We start from the raw sequence: 23709 nt of genomic DNA, 5'->3' as shown, positions 1-23709 counted from the left end.
TACTATCTTAAAATTCTTTGGAGATAATGTTCGTCATGGCCATTGGAGGTGATATAACCTTAGTTATTTCACATAATGCAATGTCCTTTATTTTTACAGCTTGGCTATATTGGGTAATGCTTAAGCTACAATCCAATGTCCTTAGTATTACCAAAGCAGGTGATACGGCAGCAATGCCTATGGACTACAAGATTCTCATCCCAATGGCATAGTCCTATAACCTCAATTACATAATCATAGTGCAAAATTTGATCTCAAGTTGCATAGTATGAGTTTTCGTACCCAAATCTTCAAAGGTCATTCAATGAATGTACAAATGTATTGAGGTTAAAGAACTGTGCACTTTTAGATGAGAATGTTATGAGTCCTGGTGTAACTTACCCGCTCATATAGATCAATTGTCACAACATATATCGGATCAATTATTTGCCACAGTGTTAACACAATGACATCAATACAAAAGAACACAAACACCATGATGAATAAGTGCTTATCCGTCAGAATCTGAAACGATAGTATAGATAAATTAAGTTAGTTTGTTTTGATTTGCTGTTTTCAAGCAAGTTGAAAAACAAATTGAATAAACATTGATTTTGGACCATATGCCATTACACACATGAAAACCCAGCAAACACAAAATGTTTTTGACATTATTCGCAAAAGGTTAGAAAAGGTTGCCAGAAAACGTTTAAATGTCGGGTTCATAACATTCAAAAACATTTGTTGATAACCTACTGTAAATATTCTAACATAATGTTATTTTTAAATAACATTATGTCCACACAGTTGTTGATGACATCTTACCCGTCTTTTAGGAGTTTTCAATGCAGCTACACGATAGACCCGCCATGTTTTACTGAACATGGAACCAAAGCCAAGAACAAAACCAGTTGAAAGTAGCCATGCTCGTATCTAAAAGAATTCGAAATACGGAATAAGTTTAAAAAAAATAATTGAAAAGAATATTAGCAGAAAATGCCCTTCTGCTTATATGACTCATGAACGATCCTGATCAATTTGTTTCAAGTATAATATAAAGTACAACACGGGGTTTAGTTGCTGTTCATTTGCCTCTTTTACAAGCCCTTGTTAATTGTCTTGACATAAGTCATTATTGGCTTTTAACACTGTGATAAAAACATATGAATATATTTTATTTACGCATAATTTCTTATTTAAAGGTTTATAATAGGTCTGTTAATAATGTTATTGCAATCGGGCTACTCATCAACAAAAATAATGTACTCTAGAAGTTCAATGAAACGTCGACTTCAAAGACAAATCTAATGAAACGTCGCATTTGCTTACATTTTTACGTTTCTGCTAGTTTGATTATTATATCTCTGCAGACGTCAGGTGATAGATACACTTCGCAAAATAAATAAATAAGTAAATAAATCTGTATAAACCTGACATGTTGCTGCAAAAGTATTAATCGAAATGACGTTACTATCAAGCCCGCTTATTATCACGCTTGCGTAGATGAGAATACTGCCAATGATGATTATGTTATTAAGATAAGGACTTGACATCTTTACAGTTCTGTAATGAAATGATGAGATAAAATAAAATAAAAAATGAGACTTGAAGAATTTGGTGTTTCGATGACGGTATCTCAGTGAAGATAAATAGGAGTATGGCGCAGTAGATTATCTATAAAATAGCCCCGTAAAGAGGGCAGGACTTGAAGAATGAGGGAAATTACGGGGTAAATGCATATTGATATTTAGACGTATTCAGTTACAGCCAGCTCATCACCTATAGCCCTGCGGAGTGCTAGAATTTGTTGATGACTGCACTAAAATGCTTGATATTAGCACTTTAAAGGCATGTTAAAGAGTGCGTAATATAGTGCTTGATACTGGTCTGGATATTAACGATTATATTAACGAATCGTTCCTTTAAGGGCATTTTTAATGTTTGGTTAGTAACTAGACCGAACTGCTTACTTTTGAGTCCTATATTTAAGGTTAAATGCAAGAAAGATGCAAGCAATGAATATACCGACTCCAGCTGAGACAGATATGATTATAAATAAATACTGACTGATCCCTTGGTATAATCGTACTATAGCGGTGTGATCAATTGGAAGATAATCATCTATGTACAGAATAAAATAGAAATTAAATTAGTACTTTCAAACAAATATCACAAGAATAGTCGATATGCAATGGTGTTAGATTGTAAGCTCATAAGCTGCGATATGTGTTAAAAAGTTTGTTGCCTTGTTTGCTCATGTGGTAAATCAGCAACTAAATAGCAATGAGGGATATCCAAAACCGCAAATTAAATGCTTTGCTTTGCATAACGTCCCGTCCTTAGGAGGGGAAGATAAGCTACAGCATATGAATTATGTGAATGACATAATTATTTTGTATAAATCTTTTATTGGCCTTCATTTTTGTTACGGCAATATACATGTATGTCTGTATAATGCACATAGCTGCTGTTACAAACATTCAAGTACAGTATGGGGTCACTGAAACATTTTAACTCCACGGGTTTATTTTGGTTAGATATTTTCAGCGTTTAAGTATAAAATAGTGATACCGCCTTTCATGAAGTATTATGCCCTCAAATTATTAATGTTTTTGGGTATCCTTCATTGGTCTGTATTTGACCATACAAGCAAACAAGGTGTAACAAAACCTTGCATACTGCTTTACCCTTTATACATATCTGTACAAAAGGTCAAAAATAGATATTGGTAAAATACCGTAGGCGAACACTTATTTTAAGGAAATTACAAATACGATAAAAATTAAATTTTATGTACCTTTCCATATAATGTCGTTTTCCAATTCCAGAATGTCCAATTCTATTGAATATGAAGCAATTGGATGTTTCACGTTGCCTATAAAATGAAGTAATTAAAAAATGATTGGGGGTTTGTTTCTTCTGATGTTAGTTATATATAATATGATATGAATAATCCAATCACTAATAGTCGTATAAAAACACACACACATTGTGACGATTGACAAAATTAATATAGGACAGAAAATATATACTATGCAAATAGACCAGACCTTGCAGTTGTGCGATAGTAGTGTCTCCTAAACGATCTCCATCTTTGAAGGCTACATGGCCCTATTAAAAATAAAAAATAAGTAAATATTTTCTGCAAGGCTCGTAATGTTTTCTTATTTATATGCATTCGTACGCCATTTATGTAAGGTCTGTAGATATATGTAGTGTGCACGGTGGCTCAGTGGTTACGGCCTTGGACTCATAATCTGAGAGCTTGCTTGATGTGCATGGGTTCGAGTCCCCGTCCCACCACCGTGTTGCGCCCTTGGGCAAGGCGCTTTGCCTCGCTTGCCTCACCCCACCCAGGTGCAATTAGAAGCTGTTAGGGGTTGTCACAGTCGTTGTACTGATAAACCCTGCGCCAATTGTAGGCTGCAAACGTGGTTCCGACATATTTTAATGACGGCGGAATAAATGTAAAGCGCTTTGAGGCTGTTTACGGCATAAAGCGCTGTTTAAATATCTACATTTATTTTAACAGTACATCCTATTGTTAAGTGTATGTGTATTTTAATACACTTAACAATAGGATGTACTGTTAAAATAGAAAACAAACTCCTCTTAATTACCGTCATTCCATCAAAGTTTGAATCTTTCAAAAGGTCAAAAAACATCTGAACCATCTCATCGTCCTCGTAGGTGAAGTCCTCTAATCGACGAGATTGTGGCTCATTCGAAAACACCTTCTTTTTGAGGGCTTCTGAGGTTTTGTTCAGCATCAAAGCTATAGCCCATGCAGCATCGTACCCAAATGGAGCCTTTGCAGTCCGAGTGCACCTGTTATATTCGGGCCATTCCATTCGGTCGTCCAGTTCTGATACTAATTCTTGAGGTGTCTGTAAATTATTGATAGAACACGTCCTCAATCGTAAAAAAGCAAAATAAACATCACTTTGTTTTTAATGCGTATAAATTAAACTTAAAATATTTCAATTTCTCAACATGAACTATTTTTCTATATTAACAAACATTCCCCACATAATGTCGCTATGATGTCATAATGTGAGCGCGCCCTCGTAAAATTGGGAAATTCTACAAAATGTACAAGTTAAAGGTCGATATCGCTGAAATGATTTCACAAGAGAATGGTGGGCCTCACCTTCTATTGTCATTTTTGATGGTCGGACTTACCCCGTAAGGTGCTGAATTAAAAAAAAATTGGTCACTAAAATGAGCACAAATAGTTCGCTGTCAAAGTGACGTAATAATCGGATTAACTACCATAGCAATAGATGAATACAATTTTTGAATATATTGGTCTGCACTACAACGTTCACGCAGTATAGGTGTCAAAGAAATGCTGATCACTCGCACCTGTAAGATTAGTATCTTTGAAAAGAACGGTATTGTATTCAATCAATGATTGCAGACATACACAGGTGATGAGTGCAACCTGCTTGTAGTGCAGGGCGATCTATTCAAAAATATTGTATTCATCTATTACTATGGTAGTCAATCCGATTATCACGTCACTTCGACAGCAAGTAGATCTACGATTAGTATGAGTCGTTTGGGTGTAAACACAAGCGGTTGGTTATGCCGGATACAAAACTCGCGCGCATCATCTGTTGGAAAAAACGAGAAGCATAGGGGAGACGATAGGGGCGACTTTGCAATATCGTTTCAGGTGAGTTACTTACTAAGCCTGAGATGGTTTGTTCTTCTTTAGTACTCAGTTGTTTCCAGTCAATTATAAGCATAGTTGTAGATGACACAGCCTCGTTCATTTCATCCGGTGTACACTCAATGGTATTATCCTCTTGTATCCACCAATCACCACTCCACCAGCCGTATATAATCCATACATATCCAGCACGCATCATGTCCTGTTTGTATGCCTATGGAGAGCAGGAATGAAAAGTAAAATGGACCATGTTTAGATATCAGTTTGACCTTATATTAATGAAGCCACCCATGCAAGGAAGATACATATTCTGCTGCAAAACTATAAATATCCAGCGAGCTACTTTAGCATGGCGGAACCTCTCTCCATTGATGTTGACACCCTTATTGCTCAGCAAAGAATAGTTACTGTCAATGGATGCAACATAAAAGTAGTTCATTATTATGAGGTGATTGGAATACGCTTTCCAGGTATGTTGTAAATAACTTTTGTGATATTGTATCTGCCTGCCTCATCCTTTTTTATATATCCCCCAACCCACCCACCCCCCGATCTACGCCTATGCACCTTCTATAGTTGTACAGTTTATATCTCTCAGAAGATTTATGTCCTTCTTTTATGACGCAATGTATCTAAATTCAGACAGTATTTCAGCTGAATCAAATGCCTTTTCATAGTCCAAACATCCACTCAGAGAGGTTGGCTCCACATACGACTGCCTGTAATTTTGTTCATCAATTAAGCATTCCGATTTTTCTTCTTCATCATGGTATCTTCATTTCCATTCTTTCTTCTATCACGTCTCTCATAAGTTCTCAATATGTGACCAGTCCAATTCTGGATTTCTTCTATACTGATGGTACCCTTTCTACAGTGTCCATATCTCAGCTAAATTCAAGGCCACACTCCGAAGTACTAACTTTACTTGCATTTATTTTTTTTATTGAATGCCCCTTTGTCAGGCCAATCCTTGCTCTTATATCTGTCAAACTCCTCCCACTCTCCCACTTTTTGTTCATTTATGGTGACGTTTCAAATCTGGCCCTCAGTTTTTGATATCTTCATCACTTCGATCTTCTTTACGTGATTTTTCATATCAAATTCTTTTGCTCTTTTATTCGAGCTGTCCATTAATCGTTGAAGTCCTGCTATAGTACTTGCGCCCATTGATTGGTCATCTGCAAATCGCGCATTAGTCAATATAAACCAACCTTTTTTTAACCGTTCTTCCTTTTCTAGTCCTCTCTACTTTCTTTAGCATTTTTTGCTTCTCTTCTCAATTCTCGCAATTCACAATACGATGCGCCGCCAACGGTTGTTCTTGCCAGTCCAATTTTCGACCTCCACGCTCGACATCGCCGTTCTAGCCACCACTGAATTTTCACGCGAAATGTTCCAGGATAGATTCCTTGTGATAGAAAATGGATCTACTATAATATTGTAAACTGCTATTTCAGTGTGCATTATGTCCCTGTGTTATTTTCGTATTACGCGGGCTTTGGATATCGACATTTTCCCATCACGCAATGAGCTAAATCGCTCTGGGCATGTTGTTAAGCTTCATGTACCTCTTTTCTTTCTCAGAATTAATTCCTCTTCCACTTTCTACACTCATCCATTTAAAAAAAATAATATTGCACGAGTCGCCCTTGGTTTCTTCGGGGCGCTTATTGTAGTCAATATTAGTCTCTTCAGTACCCTTTCCTACGATGCCTGCCTTCCTGCCTATGTCAGGTGGTGTCAGGGCCGTTCCTAGGGATTTTGCCGCCCTAGGCAAAGCCTCTCCCTGCCGCCCCACCAAAGCTTACCAAAAAAGTGTTCAGGGGGGTTACCCCCTTGAAACTCATCAGTTTTGACTATTTGTATACTGCTAATCGTTTTCATTCTTTATCCGCCCTCCTTTTTCTTCCCTTTTCTTTCTCCATTCCCGGTTTTTTTTTCGCCCTTTTTTGCGCCCCTCTGCGTTTGCCGCCCTAGGCGACCGCCTTACCTGGCCTAATGGTCGGAACGGCCCTGGGTGGTGTCCTCGAACTTTGATGGCCCTCCATATCTTCATGTCTTGCATTGCTGTCACCATGTCAGTAGATTCATGTCCGGTGTCTTGTCTTCCTGGTTTTCATTTCCAATGCTTTGGAATCCAGTGCACCAGTTTAGATACAGGTTCTGTCTTGTTTCTATCTATAGACGAATCCAACGAGCCAAGCGATGGTCAGAATTCAGTCGGCCATTACTGGGTCCCGTCTGCACCAAAATGGTGTTGTTACTGCCCAAAATCGATGTTGAATTGTATTGTGTTGTAAACTTTCATCATTCTTTTGTCTACGTGTAACACGGGTGATGGAATGCAGTTTAATATCCCCGCCAAGGCCACATCATTTCACATTTTAGGTGGGATGGACCTAAGGGGGACCCAGCTATGGCTACCATTGAGGTGTAGGAATGTGTGAAATTGGATTCGTCTATATCAGTGACCAGCAAACCGTGCCCTTCTTTCTCTGATCTTGTCTGATAACTTTGGAAGGTCACCATAAAGGTCTTTATTTGTCATGTACGGCTTCCAGTGGACATTATGCATTAGCAATCTTGTATAGCAGCCATCCAGCTCTTTTGCCATTTTGGAAGTGACTGTCCATGCCTCATATCCAGAGCAGTACAGATTCCACTGCTGCTGTAAATAAGCATTGACTTCCAGATCTTTGCCTTCCCATTGATTATAAGCTCTACAGGCTGCTGCTTTTCGTATTTTTACATCTTTTTCTGAGCCCCTAAGTACTTGAAATATGTGACCTCCTCGATTTGTGTTCCATTGTTTGCCTTGATGTTTATCCTTCAATGCAAGCAAACGATAATTTCCTTCCATATGAGCTCTTTATGAATCTCTTGGAATTGATGAAGACGAATATAGTCTAGAGCCTCCAAAAGATATTATCATAGAGCCTCCAAACGATATAATGCCAATATATATGATGACGTCATCAATTAACCTACTTTTACTTGGAATATGGAACACAACTAAATTCAAACGTATATCTAAAGTGGGCAGAATGAGACGTCAAAAGTAAAATTTGCATTCTCAAATATTTGTTTAATTAATTGAATTTATACATACCTCGCAAAATATCTTCCTACCCATATCTTGGTACATGGACACAAATATTATCTTAGCATCGTGTCGCTGCAAAAATATGAGCAAATAATTTGATGATATTGATTACTTAGTCGATAAGAATTTAATTCTACATTCTCCAATGCTTTGCGCACTAGTCATAGGCTTCAACATAAAACGCCAACATTTTGGAATATTTTGCCAAAATATCAAGAGCTAACACAAGAAGCACTGAACCAATACTGTGCTTGTTTTAATACATTTTTCATGCTGATTCCAATTATGGCCATGCATTTGTATAATTCTCAAATTATTAAACATTTTCAAGAAAATGTGTAACTTGTCGTCTGCAGTCGCATGGAGCGTGTTAAATGGACTTCGACATTTGTTGATTCGGTTTTTAAGAATAATCACTAATGTGCGTATATATCGTAATTGCAGAAACTCAAGCATTATTTATATACCGTAATTATGTAGGGGTAAATCAGTGTCTTAGTTAGAATCACTAACAAGTATGCTTCGACTATATTTATAAATACGTATACGCACGTGACCCATGGGCACGAGATACCAAGACCAGCAAGCGTGACCAAATGTCCTTGACCACTATACAGAAAAGGATAGGACCTCTTCAGATAAGTATCATCAAATTTAAGTATTAATTGAATAGCAAAATTATTACACAACTCGGGATTCCGAATTTGTAATATGTTATCAAAAACAACATTTTGAAAGCATTTGCCGACGGAAAAATATTTATCGACGGAAACGTTTACAATATAATCACAAAGTTGAACAAAATAGACAATTTTGCTGCACAGTAGTCTCGTGTTGTTTACCGCCTCGCGCCTTTGCATTCAAATGTACAGGAAGGCCACCGCTGTGTAGAAGGTTACTACAAGCTGTAATGGCAGCGCAGAGATGGTCACGTGCGTATTTATAAATATAGTCGAAGTATGCTACTAACGATACCTTTAAGTTTTCCACTGAGACATGAGGATCTTTAGCAATAGTCTCTGATGAAACCATCGTCAAGTTAGAAGCCTTCACCAGGGAAATGAAATTCTCTATTGACTGGAAAAATAAAGTATCAAATAATTATTGCATAAAATATGAAAATATAAATATAAAAACCATGATCTATTTTTGGTATTCTGATTGCTTATACAATTATGATACATTTGGACACGTAGAGAAATTGCTTTTACAATAAGCAGTGAATTCACAGTGATAATGGATGAAAAATCAATTTGACAATTTCCGTTAAAGTAAAATAATATTGGTCCAGCTTTTTTTGTCGTTTAAAAAAACACAGTAAAAAGGACACAAAAAGCGCGTTTCTAATATAATTTATCGCAGGAGTTCTAATACCTTAGCATCCATGAACATGGCAAAGTGATGGGTATACTTTCATCATGTCACATTAAAGGAGTATTTTGTGATCCTAGCATCCTCTTTTTATGACATTTTCAGTAGATATCGACGAAAAATGTCAGTTGATTCCGATTTTGCGTTTGCGAGTTATGCATGATTTGTAATTTTATTCTGGTACACCAGAACGTAATTCAAATTTGACGATATTTTTGCTAAATGAATTAATCGGCAAGAAATATTTTGTACATAAACATTATGTAGCCAGAGCTATTCTGTGGTATAAAAATCTCAACTTTTTAGGGAATAGTCGGGATTAGGTGGTGGACCACGAAATGCCCCTTTAATACAAATTCAAAGTAGTGACATTATCTCGAATTCTTATTAAATATTATTGTTGTTGCACTTGTTGTTTATTCCATTACCAATGAGAACAACTCGTGGTTCTGATGAATTGTAGCCACTCTGTTCCAATCAAATTCTTTCATTAAACGGATTATAGGCAGATTGAGTGCTAATGCTGGCGTGATGGCCCGATAAAAATACGGATATTTGTCTCTGTTGGAAAGGGCTGGTGATGTAGCCGTATAAGAAACCTGCATAAACATAAAGCAAGGGATGAAATCAAAACTCGACTCGCCCGGTTCCGTCCGGTTTCCATTGTTTAGAACAACAGAAACTGGACGGTCAACCGCCGGTCGAGTTTTGATGTCATCCATTTAAAGAATGTGTATAATAATTGAGAAAAAATGTACAAAGAATTTATATTGAGTTTTGTCAAACAATAGACTTTTTGTAGGATTTAGAGTTGTGTGAACGTGTATGCAGACTCCGTTACAGATTTACAGAACGGTCAACTGCAGATCCGTCGTATAACGCTTTTTCAATGGGAAATGAACTTTGCTGCTTGGATGATGTCACGAAGAGGTTAGCATTTATTCCGTATTGAAAAGCGTGTACTGACGGATCTGCACTCGACCGGACTCTTATATTTATTCTCTATTATGCATACAGTATTCCCATTCAGTAAAAACAAATTATTTCTAGCTACCTTTTCTAAGTCTTAGTCTTAATAAGTACGCAATGTTAATGCTAAAATGGGTGTAACACGAAGTTACCCTGCACTTTAATGTAGATATGTATTTTTTCCCCGGCAAGTCCCCCGACCCTTATTGGTAGAGACCCGCAGTTTAGGAACCGCTTCCGTAAAGTTTCTCAAACAGACTGGGCTATTCCATTTTAAATCCATACTACCCATGTGAAAGATTTTGGAAATATCTTCCACAGAGGGAGTATGAGTTTCAAATAGAATAGACAGTTGGGTAACTTCCATTTGAAATACTCATTCCAGTTGTTGAAGATATTGGTAAAGGCATAATACAGGGGGAGTATGGGTTTCAAAATGATTAACCCTAACTAATAACATTTGAAAAACATACTCCCCCCTGTGGAATACAAAATCTTCCACATGGGTAGTGTGGATTTTAAATGGAATAGCCCATTGTGGGCAGTGTTTATCATGTATACATGTACAACAAAGTGTTCAAATTGCTTGAGATAACCTCGTCCTCATTCATGTCATTTGCCCTGTTGTTATAATTTCCTTTACAAGAATATTAATTGTATCAGAACAACACTGAATGTTGACCTACGATACAATTTCATTCCAATAATATTGAAACGAGAGTTGATTACTTTGTGTTGTGTTCCAGAACGGTCAACTGCATATCCGTCAATACACGCTTTTTCAATGGGAAATGAACTTTGCTGCTTGGATGATGTCACGATGAGGTTAGCATTTATTCCGTATTGAAAAGCGTGTACTGACGGATATGCAGTCGACTGACCTCGTTAGTAACTTGGTGTTTACGTATTATTTACCGTGATAAGATTCCAGTAGTGTGAAATCTCTGCTACGGGCTGTGCGTCAATTGAACATCCAGGCCCTATTAGAATGATCTTTTGTGGCTTGCTGTAGAGTTGGTCAATAAAAACCCGAGTGCCAAGACCGGAACTACACTGATTATTGATAGAAGAAAATTTTAAAAGTACTATGAAGCTCTATGATGAATGTACTGTGTTATCTGGTAATCGTTACCTCGGATCGTTACGACATATTAGCTGAAAACATTACAGGTTATGATCAAGTACTCATGAAGTGCGACTTCATAGTGCAGTTTTGTCCACGGCAAATTCACCGTGACCTTTTTAGCCATAAACCCGCTTAGTGAAGATTAAACCGAAATATGCAGTACTAAACCATTATAGTAATCGATTGTCCAATGCACATTTCTTACCACGTGATAATATTAATCCAATGAGCGATCGAATTATCCACTACGGTCGACTAATCCAATCGATAATGACGCTATTGACATGTACGGGTGGAGCTCCACTGACTGAGTTTTGGGGATTTTCACTGGTTTGCTGTCATTTACTCATCAAGGCGTAGAAAATAAACCATACTTGATTGACAGAAAGTACTAAATTTGTATCTAGTACGGTTTGGTGGCACTCCTCTTTCAAACGCGACCAAGTCAGGGCGGCCCAGTGAAGCAAAATGTGCATTGGATTAACACGGGAGTTTGGATAAGATGGTAGATTTCCTTTCTCATACAAATGCATGCTCCCCCGTTATTGAAGCTTGTACCGGATTAATAATTCAGATATTTTGAAAAGAATAAGTAATTGAAACATAGAGCAAGTACTAAAATCAGAGCTTTTATACTTTTTGATATATGACGCGAACTAGTTAATCTCCTATACCCACAGCACAGCGCTACTAGTACGGGTCAATTACCTATGTGAGTGCCCCTGTGTTGTGTGCATACATGTAGTTAACAATAACTGCATGATGTGTTGCACTACCATTGTATATTTTCAGTTTCTTACGCAAGTAAAAAGTAATGTACACATAGAGATACCTGTACAGAGATAGAGATACGCACAGACACATAGACATAGACAGACACAGTTAATGTATCCTGGTCATAGTTTTAAACCGAGGACGTCCTCGTTTGGAGGTGTGTCCTCGTTTTATGGTGTGTATCGATATGTAGGTCCTCGTTTGGAGGCATTTACAAACGCACCCCCAAACACACACCCCACACACCAGACCACTTACTATCCAACCGTGGCCCGTCCTATACCCCATATAGGTGGACCCGTTTTAAATACAGTTTTAGGCCTACGTTGTTTGCGATGTCCTTTTAGTTGTTTAGGGTGTTTTGGTTGTTTGATGCCATGTAAAACCACGTCATTTTAAAGTAAAGGTGAACATTGATGGCGCTATTTATCTTAGTCTTAATAGTGCTTTATCTTTACAAGGGGTAGACACTGGAATAATCGCAGATCAAGGACGTCCACAGTCGGAGGCGTGTCCTCGTTTGTCATGTGTGTATCCATATGTAGGTCCTCGTTTGGAGGTATTTACAAACGCACCCCCACATATATCGAAATATAATACTACCTTCATAAGGCTTGCAGTCATATTTTCCAATAACTGTGTACCTACCAATCGTCTGCATGGAAATGATTTTGATTGAATACTTACAATAATGGGTTAGAGCTAAGTGATATTCGTAAGAAAAAATACACATCGCAAGCCAACCGTGAACCGACGAAGCAGTCATTGATTCATTATAAATGAAAAGGGATTGTTGCTTATATTGTAGATATTCAGCTATAAAAATGTATTAAATTCATGTAATTGAAGTAAAATCATGGAAAAAGTAGAATGAAGTGTTATATTATATGTTATGAACTCATGAATGGCAATGGGCGATATAAATGTTATGTTAAATTAGGATCTCCATAGATTTTTCTTGAAGCATGAAGTTGTGTAGTTAGTTCTGGTAGAATGCGGCCCATACACGACCAATTTGATTGATCAATATTGGGGACCCTAGATGCAGGACTGGATACAAAATAATATTTCTCTTCAATATTATTGAAGAATTCTAATCTAGTTTGATTTTATTGACGGTTGGACAATAAAATTACTATTATGTTCGGGTGTACAGTGCACAATGGTAGATTTTGTATCCACTCTTGTCTTTGATATTGATCAATCAAATTGATCGTGTATGGGCCGCAAAAGATGAACAAATGGATATTGTGCATCTAGCGTATTAATTATGTGTCTCTGTCAGATTTTCATGGTTGCGGCAAAATACGTACCAATATAGGAAAAACATCCATCCATCCATTGCACACACCATGGAAGAAAGATGCACACACTAACTATCATTACAATTATATGACCACATAATGCAAGAAATTTATATTATTTTTTTATTTCATTCTAGTCAACTGAATTGAAATAATAAATAAATAAATTAAAATGAATAAATAAATAAATAAATTAATTGAATAAATAGTTAAATCACTGAATGAATAAAATATAAATAAATGTAATAATAAATAAATAAATAAATAAATAAATAAATAAATAAATAAATAAATAAATAAATAAATAAATAAATAAATAAATAAATAAAGGAATTAATTAATTAATTAATTAATTGATTAATTAATTAATTAAACAACAAATATTTGCGTGTTAGTATGACTTAAAGATGCCAAAGAATAATATTGTTAATTCACATAAAATTAAGTGTTTGGTAATTTTACCTTTTGGACAAGAAGTTTAGAGCAATGCAATCATTATTCAACAGTTGCTCTGTGTTAATGTGTGTTCAGTGTAGTTAAAGCTAGCCATTTGCTAGTGACAAACTGTAAATAATGTGCTTTTGCTTCTAACTGTTTTACCATTTGACCGTACACCACGAATGAGCCGTAAATGTCCTCAATTGTATTCTGAGTTACAGTGTAAAATGAGCATGAAGGTCATATTCATAGGTACCTCAATTTGGTGCTACGTGTACCTCATTTAATGAGATACACGTAGCACCAAATTGAAATACCTATGAATATGACCTTCATGCCCATTTTACACTGTAACGCAGAATACAATTGAGGACATTTACGGCTCATTCGTGGTGTACGGTCACATTTTGTCTATATACATGTGTCCATTCTTTTGTAATCTCAGTAGGAAATGTTTCGATGGCCTATATTAATTTTTTTCACAGGAACGCAATCCAAGGCTTATTCGAAAACATCTACTCCACCCTTTCAAATGTAGATTGACTTGTTCGATTTTTCTAATTCTGCTCGTGGATATTGCATTGCGAAATTTAAACACTTCTTTTGTATACTTTGATCAAGGTAACTTCAAACCAATTGATTTTGCGGTCACACGGTTATGTAACAAACTGAAATGAAAATCGAAACTGCTTTCTACAATTTTTAAGTTTCTAAACAAAGAGTACAGACAAAGGTATCGGTAATGACGTCAGTCAAGAGCTTATGCAGGATAATAGGAAACCACGTGACCAAAATCAAGTCATCTGTATACAGTATACGCATTTTCCTATAAGATTGGCATTAAATTGTATCAATGTCCTATATTTTATTGAAATATTAGCGTTATGTAACCTTTATAATGATTTTGTATCAAACTTTTCATAGTATAATTGACTTCATTGTAATATTCCGACATTTCTAATCATTATGCGTATTATGTTTTTATTCTTGTGATGATTGATGAATAAAATTGAATTGAATCATGATTGAATCGAGCAATCAATCAGTGTCGCATTCCATAGTTGTTCACATATTGAGTCAATTTGAGGGGAAGGCTACGTTAATATGAATGAAAGTACCATAAATCGAACAAAACTGTATATCATATTGGATCGGCAAACTTTACTGAATCATTTACTTGCGTAACAACGTTTTTCAAACTATTATTTGTTTAGAAAAAGATTCATAATTTAAAAAATTGTTTACTTTGCGCTATTTTAAAATGTGTAAATATTAAGACATTTTTCAAACATTGTCAGAACTTGTGTGCAGTTGACAAAAGAACTTTTGTGATCAATTGTTTTCATATCGATTTATAGTGTTTTGTTACATATTGTTCATTAAGTTCACGTTTCTTTTGGTCTTTTTGTTATGGGCGCTGTTAATTGGTAACCTATTTAGACTACAATCGCTGTTGACAATTTTGGTCAATGAATGGAATTTAAACGAACCACCATATTGGTTTCATCTCATCGCTGGCGACTTGTGTGTATTATTTCCCATTTGCGGTCATATTTACATTCACTTTATAGTGATATGAGTGTTTATTATACTTGAAATACGGCACGTTTTGAAACAGTTTCATATTACTAGTGCGGTCATGGACAGAGTGATGATTTGATTCATTGGAGTAAGGAGACAGGTATCATCGACCTTTTAACTTGAAATTGATCAAAATTGAATTTCTACATTGTATTGATATCATCATAATCATTTAGTGATGTGCACCCATAATATCGGACTACCAAAATGGCGACCTACAAGAATGAATAAAACTAGTGTTATCTAATAATAAGATTAGATCCTTGTGTCCAGCGTAATCCATCCTTACAAAGTATTAATAGCCAATACAATATACAGTAGAATCAGTAGATGCAATGGGGTTTTGAAAGTGGCAAGGCGTGTGGGAACACATAGTACAGTAGTTGTGGTGGTGGCAGTTAGGGAAAGTGTTACAAAGATTGGATGTTTCGGGTTGAAGAAATTACCAGCCTTAGAAGACAAAGGTCCATCAAGGACTGGAGGACTCAGGACTGGAATAAGCACATGCTGTTACCACTTGTGATACTCTCCATCCATTTATTAACTTAATCTTACTTATTTAATGCAAAGAGCATTTCCATGCAGTACGTCATGAGAACAACATAATAATGTGACCGTACAGCTCGAATGAGCCGTAAATTCCCTTAATTGTATTTTGAGTTACAGTGTAAAATGTGTACGAAGGTCGTATGCATTGGTAACTTAAGCTGGCGCGACATCTGTCTCATTTTGATAGTCACAACACCAATCAATAATCCTATTATTGAAAAGGATAATAAGCTTCTACCTTAGATGGCAATAGAATTTTTAATAGCTCTGGTCTTTGTTTGCTTTGGCTAAATCCTGTACAAGTGGTGGGTTACCAGGCATTGTATTTTGTATAGGTATGCATAACCAACAATTAACAATGAGGGAACTTTCTTGAACCTCGTTGACTTGATATGACCGCCAATCACGACTGCTTGATATTTATTGCCAGCAATGTGGAAAAAGAGACACCCGTAGAAACGAAAAAGCTACCATTTTGTTGAAGGAGCAAAGTTCAACAAACCATAACCCCGCTACTGGATATCGTTTGAAGTCAAATAATATACCATTTTAAAGCTTATGATGTATATTTTCTTAATACGAAATAAAACAATTTTGACCGGGGAGGAATTTACGGCTCATTCGCCGTGACAGGTCACAATTGGATCAATGTTCAACGTACAGTTTGCGGAATTCTTCTTTTTTCAGCAATGTTGCAATACTTTCGTGCAGTGTGTGTATGTCCCAAATTGTGAAAATCAATATTGGGAGAATACAGGGCGTATCAAAATGAAGTAAATAGTTTGAAAAATGCCACTAGATTAAAAATATATGATGTATTTGGTCAAAATGCTCTAGTTGATAGAAGAATTAACATCTTGTCCTCCCTCAACTGTAAAATCAGTGACGTGTGACCATTAATAAGGACTCAGCCGGTCGTTTCAAGTTATGAGCATTAGGATTGGTTTTGATTTTGGTCACGTGGTTTCTTATTATCCTGCCTAAGCTCTTGACTGACGTCATTATCAATATCTTTGTCTGTACTCTTTGTTAGAAACTTAAAAATTGTAGAAAGTAGTTTCGGTTTTCATTTCAGTTTGTTACATAATCGTGTAACCGCAAAATTGGTTTGAAGTTACCTTGATCAAAGTATATATAACAAAAGAAATGTTTAAATTTCGCAGTGCAATGTTTACGAGCAGAGAAATCGAACAAGTCAATCTACATCTGAAAGCATGGTGTAAATGTTTGAATAATCCTTGGATTATGTTCCTATGAAAAAATATAGACTATCCATTACGTTTGGGTTTTGGAAAGAACCTTCTGTTAAATCATGCATGACTCAATTACAAATCTCTACATCCCTTTCTTCTTGTCTATTGATATTTTGAATAGTGTTTATCTTTCCCTAATAGATAGCGCCCTGGTCGATTCTTCCTGCATATCAATATGCTTCATTTACATTACAGTACAGAGATCGGACACTAATCTCTGCAATAACAAACCATAAACAATGATCACCTATATTACAGGTGATATAACAGGTCTTTATTACAGGATTAGATCAGTAAACTATAATCTATTTGCAAGTATTATAATATATTGATTGAGCAGGAAAGATGTGATACTATTTTTTTGTATAGTAGTCTAGTTGCCGGCGTCAGGTATACATAGAATGGTTTTTTTATGATGATGACATGTATGATGCAAAATCATAGGTGTTGTGCGTTTGGCAATTTGGGAGGGTGGGGGTTCAAAATGACCCCATAGGATTATAAAATCAAAATTTCAATTGCTCAAATACCTCTTTCAAATATAGCAAATTATTTACATAAATAAACAAAATAAATAAATAAATAAATAAATAAATAAATAAATAAATAAATAAATAAATAAATAAATAAATAAATAAATAAATAAATAAATAAATAAATAAATAAATAAATAAGTAAATAAATAAATAAACGAAAAAAATTGAACAAATTGTAGCGTAGCATTAAAATAATAAATATTACCATTGCTGGCAGGAGGACTCGAACCAACGATATTGACATTAGCAGTCTGATGCTCTACCATTGAGCTGTGACAGCATGTAGTGATGAGGGTCGAGTTTTTAGCTTATACAGTGTTTGTCTGTGATAATGCCGCCTCGTGAAAGAAATAAATATAAAATCTCAATTTTTAATTTAAATTTATTTGATAATTTTCTAACCTATATTTTCTTTAGAGCAGGGACAAATATTTCCCCTTTATCCAATTTGACCGCTAAATAAGAATCTATATACTTCTTTTATTACTAATTTAATTCCGCGATTTGTTCCATTAAGCAATATCAAAGATTAATGTCAAGCATCTCACAACAGATATTTAGTTGGCTTAGTGGTTTTGCACAGTGCTTTTTAACCGGGAGGTACCGATATCGATTCCCACCTCTGCCTGCAATTTTTTTAAAGACTGGGAAATAATAACCTGACATTCGCCGCTGACATTCGTACTGCAGAAGCGGAGTTATAACTTTTTAAACTTTACTCCTTCCGTAAAAGGGTACATTATTTTGGCACTTTTTCTTTTTTTTTTTTTCACATTGCTGGTATTAAATATCAAATGGTCATAATTGGCGGTCACTTCAAATCATCCCCAACTGAACGAGGTTCAGGAAAGTCCTCTCATTGTCAATTGTTGGTTAGCCCACCACTTGAACAGGATTTAGCCAAAGCAAACAAAGACTTAAGAGTAGTATTGCGTACCAATCAAAGAAAATCAAAAATAGTTTGCAGACTTCAAAAAATGGAATTTCTTCTTACTTTATATCAGGATGCAACTTTGGTCAAAGTCTACAAAAATCAAAATTATTTCATCACTGCACCTTCGTTACCATAGCAACGGCCAAAACATCAAAATGACCGGTTTTAGACTATTTCGGCACTTTTACAAGGCTAAAAAATAACAAGTTTCAGGATTCACCATATACAGGAAAAATAGAAGTAAACCTTGAGAGTTCCACGACATAATTGGCGACATCTAAGCTTTCTAAAAATACCGTTGTTTTAACAAACAGTCTGTCCTACTTGGGATATTCCATTGTTTCAAATAGGGGTGTTTTTCGTAATTTTTTACTTTCTGAAATATAGCAATATTCAATGAGCTGTAACCCCCAAAGTGGTGCTTTTTATATGTTATATTTTTCAGTGTGGCTGGACTAGATAGTACTGTACCCAAATAAATAAAAAAAAGTTCTGGTAATTTTAATATAGACAAACAGTGTTGCCATAAAGATAGGTATTTTTCCATAAAATAAGAATTAGACCAGGTTAAAAATGTTACCACACATGAAAGGAAACATTCTCACATAGTTTTTCTGGACCAGTTTTTCATGAGCAACAAGAATTTATGAGGTAAAAATAAAAACCATGTATCCTGAGAACTTCCTGTGAGGGCGCTTTATTCAAAATGGCTGCCAAAATCCAATGAAAAGCTACTATACGTTTAAAAGGTCGCATAAAAAAGATAAAAGTGACTAGATTTCGGATTTGTATTGATGAAAGTAATGTATAACTATGTCAAGGTATTAATAGAATGGTACCAACAGGTCACAGTTGGGAACGCTTTTCAAAATGGCCGCTAAAATCCAATGAAAAACATTATATGGTTAAAATAGTCACTTATGAGGTATGATTGCAGTGGCGTAACGTCATAGGGGCACGTGGTTACATGGCCCCCAATCGATCTGAATTTTAAGAATCCCAAAAAACGGACTGCCACCCATATTGGTTGGTGCCCCTCCCATATGATAACTGGTGCTACGCCACTGTATATGCTTGACCAGATTTTGGTTAAGCATTGATAGCAGTAATGTAAATATACGTCAAGATATTAATAGGAAGGTGCCAGGAGGTCACAGCTGAGGGCACTTTTCAAAATGTCGGACCAACATAGTACACCGTTAAACTTAAAATAGTTACTTAAAAAGAGGTATAATTGACCAGATCTTGAATGAATATTGATCCCAGTACAGTAGAATTAAGTCAATGTAATAATAGGAAGATACCGGGGGTCACAGTTGAGGTTGCCTTTCAAAATGGCCACCAAAAAGAGCTGCATGATATCAGCCACAAAGCCACAGATAAAAGTGTTAAGAAAGAAAGTTGTCTTTGATAAGAGAATGTAATAGTTGTCTTTGATGAATCATTCAATAGTTGTCTTTGATCATTGTCACCTCTAAGCAAGTGTTTCAGAGTGCTATATAGCGAGCTACAAAGTGCTATATATCACGTTGCACAAAAAAAATTGGGCCAAAAAACCGTTTTTTGGGATTTTCTCCAAAAATGAGCATTTTGGCCCAAATAAGACCTCACAGATGAATTTAGCAAGTCATTTCCAGTCTAAAATGTATACTTTTATATTCTTTAGACTAATAATTTAGCAGTTATGAAGCCCGAAAGTTTCCATAATTCCAGGGTTCAGACCAACCTTAAGCTTTTTACTAATGCTATACATAAGTATAAGCTTATTATCCTCTTCAACAATAGGATTAAAGATTGGTGCTTGACTGGCATTACGTGCTAGTGTCATTGGTTATTGTTAAAAGGCAACAAGGTGTGTAATTGCAATATTTCCTCTGAATAGGAAAGACTCTCTACATCGAACCATGGATGCTGAAGGTTCGCAATACTGTTATTAGCTGTTATTTAGGGGAAGGTATCTTCCAACCCCAATTTCAAATGCGAAATATTTCCTCCCGAGATTACAAAAGAATAGACACTCGAGTGATGTACACATCAATTCATATGCATATCGCATACGGGATAATCGATTGAAGCTATATGACATCAGATAGTTGACTTTTATTCAAGTTATCTATTGCACAAAATTGTGAGAAATGGAGAGAGAGAGAGGGGGGGTGTGTGTGGGGGGGGTGGTGGTTTGTGTGAGGGGTTATTCCCAACGCAACAAAAACGCATTGGCTAATCGCTATCGCTCAGTGATGAAGTATAAATTCAGCTTTCGGCGTTATGATTGCAGACAAGATCTGCTCCTGTTTTTAATCCCTTGGTTTTTGGTTTCTGAACAACAGAGAAACTAAAACTGAGAATTTGAAACGAGAGAGTGGCTATTTTGGTGAGCCGATTAAAAATGCAGTTACGAAAAGTAAATGAAAATCAAAACAACATCAAAATCATATGTTTCACCACTTTCTTTACAGTAGTTGACAGTTCTAGCTTAGTCTTCCACATGACCACCATACCTCTGTATGCAGATTCAGCTCTCCTCAACATGACAATCATATCACGTCTAATGAGAGGTCTGTCCTGCCTGATGATGGCAGAGTGTATCACAGTCTGCAGGAGGAGTTGTAAAAACCTTTGAATTCAGATAACCCCACAAAAAGAAATCTAGTGGTATAATTAAGATCAGGAGATCTTGGGCCATTCCACTTGATGATTCAAAGCAATCACATAATCACCAAACAAATCTGCGAGCTGTTCAGTCATAGTTCTCCTTTTTTGTGCCCACCTGTAATGATTTGTGTAACTGCATTTGTACTCGATTCACAAAAATAGCCAACGAGTCTTTATTGATGATCACACGCCAGTAATTTTACAGTTGTGGGAGGACAAGATGTTGATTCAGCGATCAACTAGAGCATTTTGACCAAATACCTCATACTTTTTTTATCTAGTGGAATTTTTCAAACTGTTTACTTAATTTTGATACGCCCTGTATTATGGTGATGCAGAGCAAATTGTGCATTCCAACATTTTTAACAGGGTAAAAAGGGGACACTTTCCAATAAGGCCTTTGAGGTGTTCGAACATTTTGTATGAGATTGTTGGCAATTGCTTGAAGGAAACCTCTATATAGTAAAATGTTTTTAGTAACAAAACAATAAGGTACAATGCAAAAACATTACAAAATTTTAAAACATTATAAGAAGTGTTAAAACTACAACAAATATATTGATAAAATACAGTAGTTTTATTCGCGTTTCGGTCTACCAACGGGACGATACAAAACCTTGCGATCATCAAGTACATTTCAACGCATGCTTTTTCGTAAATTGGTTGCACTCATATAGGATTACTAGAAATCAGCATTACAAAGCACATCAGGATTAACAAGTTATATGTGTTCGCGAATTTGTAATTTCAACTGAACTAATAATAAAGCGCAGAAGAACAATGCACAAGCACAAGCACAGCGCCTAGACGTTGATCTACAAGTCTCAGCACACTTTCCAGGTTGTCGCTGACCAATACGGCCCACATCATTCCATAAACCATTTGCCAACAAACCAGGCAGCTTCAAGAGCGCACATCCTAGACATTCCACAAATGACCATCGCAACCAGAATCAGCTCCCCGACTTTCGTACGAGTTACAACAATCACGACAATTAGGAGTAAGTTCCTTGTCCAGGGGATTTCAAGCTAACTCAATTTTTCCCCGAGAGCGTAATAAACCACCGCCATGGTTCAAACCCGCAACCTCTCGCACCATAGTCGAACGTCTTATCGATTGAGCTAACTTAACTGCTTGACAAAACACATCAAGATTAAAAAGTTATTAGACAGTTATTGTATGCTCGTTAATCTGTAATTTTAACTGAACTAAACTTACTTGTGTATCATTCCAAACCATCTTTAATTCATATTCCGCCAAGACATCCGTTCTCTGATTGATATGATCTAGCGCCATTTCTACGGCCGGTAATACACCACTTCCATCCCATGGTCCGCTAAAACTAAAGAACCCACCTAGATAAAGAGGAATTCTATTATCCGTATCGGATGCTGAAGTTGGCACTTGGCCTAAAATGTGTAACGAATTGAGTTGAATCGCTGCAAATATAACAGGAATTACTTCTACAGTTGACAACATAGTTAAATGAAGTCCCGTAACTCAAATGAGCCTTCGATATGCTGGCTGTTTTACTGATGCGGTTGTTTGCCTGTCGCAATCAATTGCTAAGACTAGAGCAGAGAATTAAACTGCCTTGCATTGGCTGAAATACATCGTTTCCTATTGGTGGAATGCGCAAGAACCACACTCAACAGTCAACATCTATCAGATATACGTGTTGTCCATTACTAAACAACAAGAGTAATATTAATTGGGTAATGGTGGTTTTCATCGGGCTTGTCATAAGCAATTAAAATAATTAGGGTAAGCACCTTATCGTAATTAAAATGTTTAAAAAAATAATTTCTATATGATCATTTTCCTTTCAGGGTGTTGGCTAAGTAATGTAGTTTTATTGATTGCATTGCTCGATGTACATCAACGTACATTATCCTTTTCTTTGGTTCAGGAAGATTTTAAATGGGGGGGCGAATATGAGGTCGAATATTGATGACCCATTTTCTTATGCATTTAAAGCGACATTCAGATATATTTTTACAAAATGTTAACCTAACTTGCATTAAGTATCTAGGCTATGATGTACTCTTATACCCAGTTTACATTGGGCGAAAATCGAATTCACTAAAGTCGTAATCGACTTAACAGTCTAAACGCAGGACAACCGATCTTTTGTTCTGCTTAGTCGCGCTAAAAGTCGATCGATACATGTTAAAATCAACACAATTCCGAGATACACCTTTTGCTATGAAATTTATTTTCTCGGTCAAATATAAAGCAAAATTTTTTTTTTCTTCAGTAATGTCAAATAAAAACATAGTGCTTGGATGAACATTTTTTTAAAAAAATCCTGGTGTTAAAATTAAGCATCAAATTGTGTCTTTTAGTGTGATATTTTTGATTTTTATAGGCCTTTAGTTCGCCCGTGAGCTTTTTACAGAATTCAGTTTTTAGCGTCTCAAACTAATATAGTTTGCTAAAGAAAGATATTTCCCACCTCTGTA

At 36.0% G+C, this 23709-nt stretch overlaps 1 protein-coding gene across 1 annotated transcript in view; it reads right to left on the bottom strand.

The window, feature by feature from the left end:
* Positions 1-22771, bottom strand: part of LOC140151966 (gamma-aminobutyric acid type B receptor subunit 1-like) — a 29573-nt gene extending 6802 nt beyond the window's left edge. Inside the window, exons 1-13 of the mRNA XM_072174267.1 lie at positions 22466-22771; positions 11013-11150; positions 9557-9727; positions 8733-8834; positions 7764-7829; positions 4671-4868; positions 3600-3866; positions 3030-3090; positions 2777-2854; positions 1950-2100; positions 1410-1542; positions 805-912; positions 382-504 (exon numbers count right to left, since the gene is read on the bottom strand). Of these exons, the coding sequence (XP_072030368.1) occupies positions 382-504; positions 805-912; positions 1410-1542; positions 1950-2100; positions 2777-2854; positions 3030-3090; positions 3600-3866; positions 4671-4868; positions 7764-7829; positions 8733-8834; positions 9557-9727; positions 11013-11150; positions 22466-22726 (1857 nt within the window). The 5' untranslated portion in view covers positions 22727-22771. The remainder of the gene's footprint in view (positions 1-381; positions 505-804; positions 913-1409; positions 1543-1949; positions 2101-2776; positions 2855-3029; positions 3091-3599; positions 3867-4670; positions 4869-7763; positions 7830-8732; positions 8835-9556; positions 9728-11012; positions 11151-22465) is intronic.
* Between the last annotated feature and the right edge of the window lie 938 nt (positions 22772-23709).

Source organism: Amphiura filiformis, chromosome 5 (assembly GCF_039555335.1).
Source record: "Amphiura filiformis chromosome 5, Afil_fr2py, whole genome shotgun sequence".
NCBI lineage: Eukaryota > Metazoa > Echinodermata > Ophiuroidea > Amphilepidida > Amphiuridae > Amphiura > Amphiura filiformis.
The sequence above is the reverse complement of the archived record's forward strand: the minus strand, read 5'-3'. Positions and strand labels throughout refer to the sequence as shown.